A 12,446-nucleotide genomic window follows, 5' to 3' on the forward strand; every position below is an offset into this window, starting at 1 on the left:
TAACTCCCAATATTACCACTGAAAATTACTCCTGCTATCAGCTTCCCTATCTCAGTTGATGGCATCTCCGTCATTCTACCAGGTAAAGAAAGCCCAAAACAAAAACAAAAACCTTAGAGTAATCCACAATTCGTTCCTTTCTCTTATTCACCCTTCACACAAGAAAATCCGGTCACTCTGGTTAAAAAAACAGATATAACGGGTGCCTGGGTGGCTCAGGCAGTTAAGTGACAGACTCCCGATTTCGGCTCAGGTCACTATCTCACGGCTTGTGAGATCGGGCTCTGTGCTGAGACCACAGAGACCGAGGAGCCTGCTCCTCCTTGGGATTCTCTCTCTCTGTCCCTCCCCTGCTTGTGCATTCAATCTCTCTCTCAAAAATATATATTTACCTAAAACAAAACGCCCAGATACAAAATCCACCACCATCTCTCACTTCCACAGCCTCCTCTCTGGGCCAGCTGCCGTCAACACTCACAGACTACTGGCAGGCTCCCCACTCATGCCCATGCTCTGTTCTCAGCCAGGCAGCAGCCAAAGAGAGAGCCCGTTAAGATCTGGGTCGGGTCACCTCTCCTACTCCAAATCTGCCACGTCTTTCACCACCCTTGGAACAGAGGCCCAGCTCCTCAGGCGGCCACTCCAGGCTCGACCCCTGACCACCTGCCGTCTGCTCTGACCCGATTAAGAGGGACCAACGGTTCCCGGGGCACTTCTAACTCATTTCCACCTCCAAGTATTTGTGCCAGCGCCTTGGAAACCCTTGCACACCTCATCCCGCCGATACTGATACCCGGAACCTCGGCACATACCCGCGGGGAGTGAGTGCCCTCCGCCGCCTTTGCACTCAGAGGGAGCGATGAAGGCCAAGTGAGGAAGGTCCTAGAACAAGCCGCCCCTCCGCTCACCTGAGCCCTGTCCGTCCGCGCCGCAGCCTCCATGGGATCCCGTGAGCAGAACCGGGTGGTGAGAAGCGGGCAAAGCGGGCAGGCCCTGCGGGCTCAGCCGGAACCCCAAAGCTCCACTAGGCACGATGCCCGCGGGCCGACTGTCGCGCTCCCAGCCCGTCTCCCCCGGGTACAAACGCGCACAGCTCAGGGTACCGCGGCCGGGGCGTCCGAGGGCAGCGCGCATGTGCGAAGGCCCCGGGAAGGGCGCAGCTCCAGCCGACACCTCCGCGCAAGGCCGCCGGTCCCACGATGGGGCTCATGGAGAGTAACAAAGGCGCGTACAGTACCGTCCTTCCGGGTTCGGTTCCGAAGAACCGCGCAGGAAGCTCGCCCCGCCCCAGACTCGGGGCCTCAACGGCCCGTGTGGAGAATCCCGGCACAGGCAAATGACGTCACGCTGGCGACGCCGGAAGTCCCGCCTCAGCCGCTCCGGGCGGCGGGAAACGCCCATCTTCTGGGCTGTCTTGAGCACAACGCCGATGCGGCGGCACATACTTCTGGGTAATGTAGTTGGAGCCCTGCATCCAACCAGGCAGTGGGCATCTTTCCTGGTCTTCCTGGCAACCGCCTGGCCGCCGGGGGCGGAGGCCTCGAGGAGGAGAAAGATGCGGGGGAAAGAGGGTCTTGGAGTGCCAAAGCTCCTCTTAAAGGCGACGCACCCATATTTCTGTGGTCACCTGGGGCAAAGTCATGTCCTCAGAGGTCTCCAGCGCGTGATCCAGTCTTTAATACTGGGGGAGCTGTTTCACCTCTCAGCTTTGGGGACTGAGATTTAAATTGAACAGTGAATATGTCCCGCTGGTGGGGACTTTGTGTAGTACCATTAAATGTTACTCCAATTCGTTAATTCCCAAATTTAAATCCCTGAGACGGCGGTGACATCATCACCTGTGAATTTACTGAAAATCAAAGTTATCGGACCCAAAAGACACCTTCTGATATATAATACCTGGGGGAGGGGCCCTAGCGTAACCTGGAGAAGTGGAACTCTTTTTATGACCTCCCTCCTTCCCCCAAGATTTAATAACTAAAATGGGAACGTACTACAACCTACTTCATGGAAAATGAGATGGTAAGTGCTTAACACAGGGCCTAGCGTTAAATATAGGCTCTTATTGTTACTATTGTTATCATCACAAGGTTGGTACATATACTGATGTAGGAGGGTGTCAGGGACCCCTCTGCAGAATCACTGGTGATTTGTTTTCAAACACAAAATACAACCACTCTGAGTCAGCAAGCAGCATCATAAATAACGGTGACAATTTTTGCATAAAGCACATGTGTATACCATTAGGTGCATTTAATTTTTAAATTTTTAAATTTTTTTTAATGCTTATTTATTCTTGAGAGAGACAGAGTACGAGTAGGGGAGGGGCAGAGAGAGAGGGAGACGCAGATCTGAAGCAGGCTCCAGGCTCCAAGCTGTCAGTACAGAGCCCAACATGGGGCTTGAATTCATGAACCAGGAGATCGTGACCTGAGCCGAAGTCCAACGCTTAACCGACTGAGCGATCCAGGTGCCCTGAGGTGCATTTTATTAAAAAAAAAAAAAAAATCTTATATAGGAAGGTTTCACAAAGCACAGGTAGGTCTGTTGTGCAACGGACACATTCCTACAGGCCATATGATTCAAAAGTTAGGACTATCAAGACTAATTGCTCTTAGGCTTAAGTAGGTGGGGACTTAACATGGTTTCATATGGCAGACCTTAAAAACAAATCAGTTATTTTGCTAGCAAAAATGGGTTTCTTCTGAAAGAGCAGAGAATTGCAATTCAGGACAAGTAATCTATTGCAAAAACCATAGACTAGTTCAGCAAACAAAAGTAAGGAACTTATTTATGGAGAAGAAAGAGGAAGTTGGGAAGGATTGTTTTGAACGCAAGTCCACTGGAGAAAAGCAAGAGTTCAGGGTGAACGTGGTTTCTCTTTGTTTGAGTTGCTGGGATGGTCAATTTCTTGTAGGAAATGCAGTGCACATCTTTTCCTGTTAGGGTCTGTAGTTAATGATTCTTCCCTGTTGATTCTTCTGTTGGTCTTGGTAATTGGAAATTCTTGATTTCCAGTAGTACTGGGTGAGAGTTCTTCCTTTTGGCCTCCCAACTCCATTTTAGTGAGGTTGTCCTTTATTCATTTTCCCATTCCTCCCTTTTGATCAGGATCCTTCTCGGAAAGCATTGCTGATCAAGAGTCAGTTTTTTCTTAATTCAGTGGCCTTTTGTCCCTCGGTGCCTTTACTGAGCAATTAGGCCTTTACAATTTTGAAGGATTATCTACTTTATCAACTGTGGGTCGGAGGAGGCAGGGCCAAGTGCACTAGAAGTCCCGTGACTATCTCAAAGGGTGAGAATCTATGGACAGTGGGAGATCTGAGAATTAAGACTGATGGCAATATTTTTGAACAATGTATATAGAAGATCTCTACACATTTTGCCTATTGAGTCTTACCAGTGCCATTAGTGTGTTCAACTAACCCTGAGGACTGAGGATGACACACACAATCAAAGTATAAAACCAGCCAAACAGAACTGTTGAAGCATGTTATGGGTAAAATGGGTTACCCAACCACCATGATGTTTGAGAGGTGTTTCTCAGGTAGGGATAATCTTTTCTAACAGAGTTTTAGCCACAGAAGAAGCAGTGGCCTGTCTACAAGGGAAAGCTTTAGTCCAGTGAGACAACGTATAAACCATGACTAAAACACATTTATATCCATGAGACAGGGAAAGCTGTATGAAATTCATTTGCCAAACCTCAAATGTTCCATTGGGCAGTTCAAAGTGTCTGGGAGCAGTATGAACACGTTTCCTTTTACCACTGGACAAACAGGACAAGTGAAGTAGGCACTTTTGTGGCCTCATTAATATTTTCCTCACCAATATTGGTTCATAAACACTATCATTTTGTCAGTAGACCAATAGTTGTACATTGGTAAATGGTGGGAATTTTAGAATTTCTGGTAGGGCCATATTGTCATTTAGTCCAAATAAGAATTCTCTCTTTTTATCAGATCAACAATTATTAAATTTCCAGTGTTGTTTTTACTTTGGGGGGGTCAATTGTTGGGTGTCTCTGGTCAATTCTTCCAAATTATCATGTGCGAGAACATTCTTTTTGACGATGACAGAGGTTTGGCTCTTGGGTCTCCTTGAGAGAACCATTTGGCAGAAATATCAGTGAGGTGGATTACTTTGGCCTCCAGGGAGTTGAGTCCGGAATGTCCAGGAAATTTAATAATAAACAGAGCAGCTGGCCTGTTGAGCTCAAGTAGCCAAAGGTGAAGGTGCTTCCTCATTGACTTCAAAACAAGTTGAATGGCATACCTAGCACTAACATGGTCCTAAGTTAAGTGTAAGGGAAGCGAGGACATTCTTTTCCTCTCAGGAGTCCAAAAGAATAGTATTGGTGAACACCTAGACCATTTCTAGCACAATCCATCAATTTGATCACCGATACCCATTTTATTATCCATCATCTACATTTTACCCTCTTACGCCCTTGTTAATGTGACAACCAAAATTAAAACCTCATCCATTCACTGATTGCATCTCAATGTTAGGATCGTTGGGTGAAGTCTTATGCAACTCAGGTCCAAATACTGTCTCTCAGAGCTATATATGTTTATATATGGCTTATACACACAATGTCTCCACTTACACCCAGTATAATATTAGTGTCCAGAACACAATAGAAGGACATACTGAAACTGTGGGAGAGATAACCACCACCAAGTTTCTATATACAACAAATGCATCTTCAAAGAAACAGTATAAGACTATTTGAGACCAAACATGAGAAATTTAATGAAAAAAAAAAAACTGACATAAAGAACACTTTAAAGATTCTATTTAAGGTTGAAGGAAAGTGATCCCAGATGGTCTGTGATGGTAGAAGGAATGAGGATCTACGAGAGGGGTGTGTTTGTAGATTAATACAAACATTCTCTGTATAAGACATTAATATTTCCTTTTTGAAGACAGAGTGATGGATTACCATGTATAGACTCAATAGCACATAAACTGAGATAAGCAAATTAATATTTAAATCTTATATTTTTCAGGAGAGCAAAGATTTTATCTCTACTTTATTGTGTTAAATAAGTGCATTGTCATTTTCAGCTTAAATACTAATAAACAGAATCAGTGTATACAACCCACAAATATTAAGAAGGAAAAATTGAAATGTACAGAAATAACCAATAGCAAGTTTTTATTTTTTAATTAATTAATTTATTTTGAGAGAGAAAGAGAGAGTGCACGCACATGCGTGCGTGCAAGTTGGGCAGGGCAGAGAGAGAGATTCCCAAGCAGGGAGGGCTTGATGTAGGGCTTGAACTCACAAACTGTGAGATCATGACCTGAGCCAAAGTTGGAGGCTTAGCTGACTGAGCCACCCAGGTGTCCCTCAATAGAAAGTTTTTAAAAGGAAATGTACAGAACAAGTGAGGCAAAGAAAAGCACACACATATCCACGGAGAATGTATTTAAACCTAAATATATATGAGCCATCTCATGAAATGAGTATGGAGTAAATGCTCAGATCATCAGCCAGTAATTTTTGATATATTAAAAATATTCAACAATAACATGGATACAAGGGACACATCTAAAATATAAATATATGAAACAGGTTTTGAAAAATATACCTGTTATAATTATTAAATAAGACACGAACACATGCTTAACATGTATTTATATCAGAAAGAAATAATTTACAGTGAGAAAGCATCACCAAGAAGATATAACAGAATATGTATGTAACTTATGATACTGACTTAAATTACATAAAGCCAGTTTGAGAACAGCAAGGATAAAGATGCCAGTCCACAAATATATCAGGCATTTTTATATCAGCCATCTCAGAAATTAGTAGAAACAGCCAATATAAAATTGTTAAGGTTCTCATGGATCCACACATCAAGAGTGACAAATCTGGCCTGACACATACATTTACATACAAGTAAAGGATGTTTATATTTAGTACAAACTGAATGTTTACAGTATAGACAACCATGAAAAATATCTTTGATTTGTATGGAGTGAAATAAGACAAGGAAACAATCAAGACATCAATCAACAACAGAGGTAAATGGAAAATATTAAAAGGCATGTTTGGAAATTAAGTTATAAAATACTAAATAACCATGTAACATAAAGATAATAAAAAGTGTAAATATTTTGACTAAATGACATCCCCACATATTCTTGAGTGATGTGTTTAATAAAATTCTATAGGTACATGAATAGTTTAAAATACATATATTATAAATAAAGGATAATTAACAAGTGATACATTCGGATGATTCACAAGTGATACATTCATATTCTTGAGTGATGTGTTTAATAAAATTCTATAGGTACATGAATAGTTTAAAATACATATATTATAAATAAAGGATAATTAACAAGTGATACATTCATCTTGCAAATACTAAAAGAAAAAAAAATCCGTAGTAGAGAAAAGCACACTAATGATTTCATTCATATGGATTTCACAACAAGCATAAAATGTATCTGTGATTAGTGACATTTGTAAGGTGTCAAACCATGAATTAAAAAGAAAGAGAATTAGTAAAGCAAAATTTCTGGGTAAAGGATTCCTCTGAGCTGTAAAGTGGGATTTGCAATCTGTGAGGTTCATATAGGAATTCTAATTTTGCTGTGCTTTTTTATTCTGTGGGGTGTGCACTGGTACTTATTTTATTTATCTTTTTTTCTATATGTGTAATGTCAATAAGATGAAGCGGACAAATGTTAAGAGCATGGCTTCATGAGTATTTGCCTGTCAACATCCATTAAACCTCACCCATACGTGTCCTAGAACAAAGCCCTGCACAAAGGTAACCATTACTGTCCTTTTTCACTATATATTAGGTTCACTGTTTTTTGTTTTTTTTTTAACCCTTCTAGCTGAGGTTACAGCCCATACTGATTTGTCTCTGACTTGTATCAGTGTCACCCACTTCTTTTTCTAAGAGATTCATCCACGTTGCATGAAGCAGCAGTTTTCATTGCTGTGTTTTCTTCCATTCTGTGACCGTGTAATTTATTTAGGCATGTCCCCACTGATAGCTCTGTGGGTTGTTTTGGGTTCTTGGTTATGATCAATCAAGTTGCTTATAAGCCTATAATCCTACAGCTGACCGTTGAACGACACGGGGGCTGGGTGTGCTGACACTTGGTCCGTTGAAAATCCGCATATAACTTTGGACTCTCCAAAAGCTTAACTAAAATAATAGTCTGCTACGGACAGGAAGCCTTACTGAGAACATAAACAGTTGGTTAGCACATATTTTACATGGCTAGAGAAATGAAAATGATATTAAGAAAATCATAAAGAAGAGAAAATACATTCATAGTACGGTACTGTTTCATACAACAACCCCGTGTATAAATGGACCCATGTAGTTCAAATCTGTGGCGTTCAATGGTCAACTGTGTATATTTTGGAGGAAAAATGCCCTCATTTCTATTGGGTATACACGCAGAATTGGATTTGCTTGGTTACAATACATAAATATGTTGAAGCTTTGTACAGATCTTGACACATCAAGGAGTTAGAGCAAAAATTAACAGAAGCATTCTTTGAGAATCCATTGGCTATGTGAGGCTTACAATAGAGACCACTGTATATATTATCATCTGTAAATCGCACATCCTTTATATCCGTAAAGTCTGTAATGAACTTATATAGTCCAAATGCCCTTTTCTCGCAGAAGCAGATGTTACACATTTACGACCACATCCCTATGGATGTGGATCTGATTATCATTAGGGAAGGTCTGTGCGACTGTGTGTCTGAGTGAGTGAGTGAGATCGTGTGTGCGTGCCTCTGTCTGGATGGCTACATCTGTACATGTGTGACCATTTGGACACGTGTGTCTATCAATGTGGCTGTATAAATAAGTCTACCTTTGGGTATATGCCTGTGTCTGTGTCCTGGTGGGTATCTGTGTGTGCACCTGCACAGGATGTTGTGTCCTGCGTGTGTGTCCCTGGGTGTGCACATCTGTCAATACACTTTTGGGTAGTGTGTGTGATGATGCTGTGGAGTCTGCTCAAACTGTGTAGGTTCCGTGGTGTGAGCGCCCTGCCTGCATCTGCCTCTGGGTGCCCCTGACCAACCGCCCACACCGGCCCCAAGTCCCTTGCTCCACTCTAGCCCAGTCACGTCTAGGGGCCCTCTGAGTGCCACTAAGGCCCCACCAGCAGCCGGGCTCTTGAGAACAATGTCCCCACCGGGATATCTGTGCCCTCAGCCTGTTCCCATTCAGAACTTCCCTCCTGTGCGAGGCCTCTCTGACTAGCCCCTCAGGGGGGCCAGTCCCCAAGCCCTGGCCTCAGATCTCCCACCCTGAACTTCCACTCCCTCCAGTGCCCAGGATCCTCACACGCTCACAGCTTTGTGTGTAATGTTCCCTCTGCCTAGATCTCTCTGTGTGGGGCTAATTTCTATCTGTATTACAGGTTGAAATTGGCCGCGGGAGGGGTCATGATTGGAAAGGGATAGGCCTGGGGGCCAGGCTACGGTGTTCTCAGTAGCTGGTCTGGCATTCCGCTCTAGACTCTGGGATTCTCCTGTTGGACATGAGCAAGTTCACGAACACTGACCTCAGTGACCATGACAGACTGAGATAAGGTCAAAAACCACGCCGTCACCATGTCAGAGCATGGACAAAAAACAAGAACCCTGTGCAAACAATGGAAATGACCAGGTGCCCACCCTCTCCTGTGTGACCTGAGTGACAGCTACACTGTCCACCAGCTGCTGTAGTGCCACTCCCGTCCCCCGCCTTGAAGATAAAATATTTCAGGGGCGCCTGGCTGGCTCACTCAGTTAAGCATCCAAACTCTTGATTTTGGCTCAGGTCATGATCTCATGGTTCGTGAGTTCCAGCCCTGCGCCCGGCTCTGTGCTGACAGCTTGGAGCCTACTTGGGACTTTCTCTCCCTCTCTCTCTGCTCCACCCTTGCTCACATTCTCTCAAAATAAATAAGCATTAAAAAAATTGTAGTGAGGCGGTGCCTGGATGGCTCAGTTGGTTAAGCGTCCTCCGTTTGCTTAGGTCATGATCTCGCAGTTCATGGGTTCGAGCCCCGCCTGGGGGTCTGTGCTGACAGCTCCAAGCCTGGAGCCTGCCTCGGATTCTGTGTCTCCCTCTGTCTTTGCCCCTCCCCTGCTTGCACTCTCTGTCTCTCTCTCTCAAAAATATTTAAATAAATATTTTTAAAATTTTTTTAAATTTCAGGATATCCAATCATAGGACCAACCCCATTTCCTGATAACATCCAATTCAGATCAAATTTCCACTTTCTTAAACCTCCTACAAATCACTGAGCACACGCCCAGAGCGCAGAAGACATCCCCCCAACCCACTTCCTGAGTGTCGCACATTTCCCAGCATGCAACAGCCCATGTGGCAGCGCACCAGTAGGCCTCACTGTGGGCACTTCCGGTGCCGGCGGGCACCGGCACCACGTATCCGTAGACCAAATGCTCCCCTGAGCTCCAGGCGCGCACATCCAGTGAGATACCGATGTCCCCGCTTAGATGTCTGATGGACAGTTCAAAATGAGCGGGCACAAAGCCAGTGCCTCATGTCGCCCCGCCCACTCCACCTCACTGACCTCCACCCTTCCCACCGCAGCCACAGCAGCCCTCCTCCAGACCCACACCTCTCAGTCTTGCGCCTTGACACACGCTGTCACCTCTGTAGACGCCCTCCAACTCCAACCCCGCCTGAGGGTCCTGCATCGTTCCAGGGCCTGCTCGGCTCTGCGCACTTTAGTTCGACGTCCACCTTCGCATTTTATACACAAAGACAAGGAACTCCAAGGACAAGGAGCGGGACCAAAGTCATGTGGCTGGCGATGGTCACGGTGCAGACAGGCTGGAATCCCAACCATCACAACTCTAAGCTCTGAGCCCGTGTGCCACCCTGCCCCTCCACACCTGTCCTCTCACCCCCATGTTTCAGTCCCTCTCGCATGCTTCCGGGGCTCCCAGACACTTTGGTGTCACAGCCAGAGTTACTTTACTCCACCTGTTTAATATACTTTTCACCTGAGCTCAAGGGAAGGGCCCATGTCTCAGTCACCCACGTGTCCTAACTCCACAGGACGTGCCACGACTGAAGCATGCGGTCCCGTCATTCTTGTCCACATGGTAGTAAGGTTGCAGCTGGGCTGATGGAGCGTGGAAGTGAAGGCCAGATGGGAAGAAATGGGAGACGAGGGGATAAACCTCAGTCCTTCATCACTGAGACGGCAAGTCACCACAGCTTTGGGACGAACGTGGGCCCAGGTGTCTGAATGTACTGCATGGTACCAGAGCTTCCGGGGGGGGGGGGGGGGGACAAATTCTCTGTATTTCGTCGACCCTTACAGACCCAGGAGCTCAGCTATAGACACAGCCACAGCCACTGTGCAGATAAGCTCCCCTAAGAGAGGCCAGAGGAGGAAGGGGCCCTTGGGAGGCAACTCTCTTTCCCAAGTCATAGAAAACTATACATGCTGTCATTACAAAATTATAACCAGAGAACCTGGGTGACTCAGTCGGTTAAGCGTCTGACTTCAGCTCAGGTCATGATCTCATGGTTTCTGAGTTCCAGCCCCGTGTTGGGCTCTGTGCTGACAGCTCAGAGCCTGGTTCAGATTCTGTGTCTCTTTCTCTCTCTTCCCTTCCCCACTCACTCTCTCTCTCTCTCTCAAAAATAAACATTAAAAAAAAAATTATAACTATTGAGGCACCACAGTGGCTCGGTCAGTTGGGGATCTGGCTTCAGCTTGGGTCATGATGTCACAGTCCATGAGCTCGAGCCCCACATCAGGCTCACTGCTGTCAGCAGAGCCTGCTTTGGATCCTCTATCCCCCTTTCTCTCTTCTCTTTTCCCGCTCACAGTCTCTCTTTCTCAAAAATAAGCATTTAAAAAAATTGTAAGCATTGTGACTGCTGACTCATTGCAAAGGGCATGACTGAGAAACGCGGTAAAGCATGGCATAATGGTTTCAGCCCTCAGTGGAGATGCAAACTTAGGCCTGTGGTCATTGCAGAGGTTTTGAGGAGGGCTTAAAGGGAGAATATGGTTGTATTTGTATTAAAAACTGCACAATTTTTTTAATGAGGTAGCAATGATCATCTCCTATAGTTCAACATTTGTCCTCAAGGACAATCCCGAAGGAAGGAGATTGTCCAAAGTGCCCCACCTGATGAGAGCACAGTGGAAGTCAGTCCACGGGCAGGATGTGAAATTACACGTGCCTGCATGAATACATCTTCATCCCTTTGGTAAATTCCACCCACTTTTCTTTATAACAATGCTGGGCACATTCTCCTAACATTAAACAGTAAGATTCCTTAACCATGTTTGTTTTTTCAGTTTGTCATGAGCTTAACTTGAACGTGTGGCTTTCCTGTTTGTTTTAGACCTAAGCCAACCCTTAGAAAACTGCTGAGGTGGACCTGGAGAAGGCCCTCAAAGAGATTTTTTAAAAAAGTGAAAAACCCAGTCAGAGGAAACGATTAAGACTCACCTGGGAAGACCGCACAGCTGTATGATCCCCATCGTGCCTCAGAGAAAATAAAGTAAAACAGATGGGGATCAAGGGAAAGTGAGCAGAATAGATGTCTAAAATGACATGAAGAAGGAGCGCCTGGGTGGCTCAGTCGGTTGAGCGTATGACTTCGGCTCAGGTCATGATCTTGCAGTCTGTGAGGTCGAGCCCCACATTGGGCTCTGTGCTGACAGCTCGGTGCCTGGAACCTGCTTCGGATTCTGTGTCTCCCTCTCTCTCTGCCCCTCCCCCACTCATACTCTCTTTCTCTCTCTCTCTCTCTGTCTGTCTGTCTCTCTCTCTGTCAAAAATAAATCACTAGGAGCGCCTGGGTGGTGCAGTCGGTTGGGCGTCCGACTTCAGCCAGGTCACGATCTCGCGGTCCGTGAGTTCGAGCCCCGCGTCAGGCTCTGGGCTGATGGCTCAGGGCCTGGAACCTGTTTCCGATTCTGTGTCTCCCTCTCTCTCTGCCCCTCCCCCGTTCATGCTCTGTCTCTCTCTGTCCCAAAAATGAATAAACGTGGAAAAAAAAAATCACTAAAAAAAATAAAATGACATGAAGAAAAGGCTTTTTTTTCTTTAAACTGAATCTTCTCTCACCACTCTTACTCAACATAGTACTGGACGTCCTAGTTAGAGCAATTAGGCAACACAAAGAAATTAACAGGTATCCAAGTGAAAAGAAAATAAAACTGTCATCATATACATACATACACACACACACACACATATATATATATATATGATGGGATCAAGACCAACACTTAACCGACTCACGCCCCCAGATGATAGATTCTTATACACTGAAAATCCCAGAGACTCAACTAAAAACTGTTGGATCTAATCAGTGTAAAGTTGCAGGATGTGATCAACACATACAGATCAGTTGCATTTTTTATATGATAACAGTGAAACATCTCGGGAAATAAAAAGCTGTCTC

The 12,446-nt window shown here is 45.0% G+C and overlaps 1 protein-coding gene across 5 annotated transcripts in view; it reads right to left on the reverse strand.

The window, feature by feature from the left end:
- The window catches only part of LOC123577872 (zinc finger protein 304-like), a 573,883-nt gene that overhangs the window by 553,975 nt on the left and 7,462 nt on the right, over positions 1-12,446 (reverse strand). For 2 of the 5 annotated variants that reach the window (XM_045440211.1, XM_045440213.1), the window contains exon 1: positions 909-1,344. The exons of 1 other annotated variant lie outside the window; for it this stretch is intronic. In XM_045440211.1, coding sequence (XP_045296167.1) covers positions 909-1,134 — 226 coding nt within the window. In that variant the 5' untranslated portion in view covers positions 1,135-1,344. 2 more of the 5 variants (XM_045440216.1, XM_045440214.1) reach the window with 2 other exon arrangements.

This window comes from Leopardus geoffroyi, chromosome E2 (assembly GCF_018350155.1).
Source record: "Leopardus geoffroyi isolate Oge1 chromosome E2, O.geoffroyi_Oge1_pat1.0, whole genome shotgun sequence".
Taxonomy (NCBI): domain Eukaryota; kingdom Metazoa; phylum Chordata; class Mammalia; order Carnivora; family Felidae; genus Leopardus; species Leopardus geoffroyi.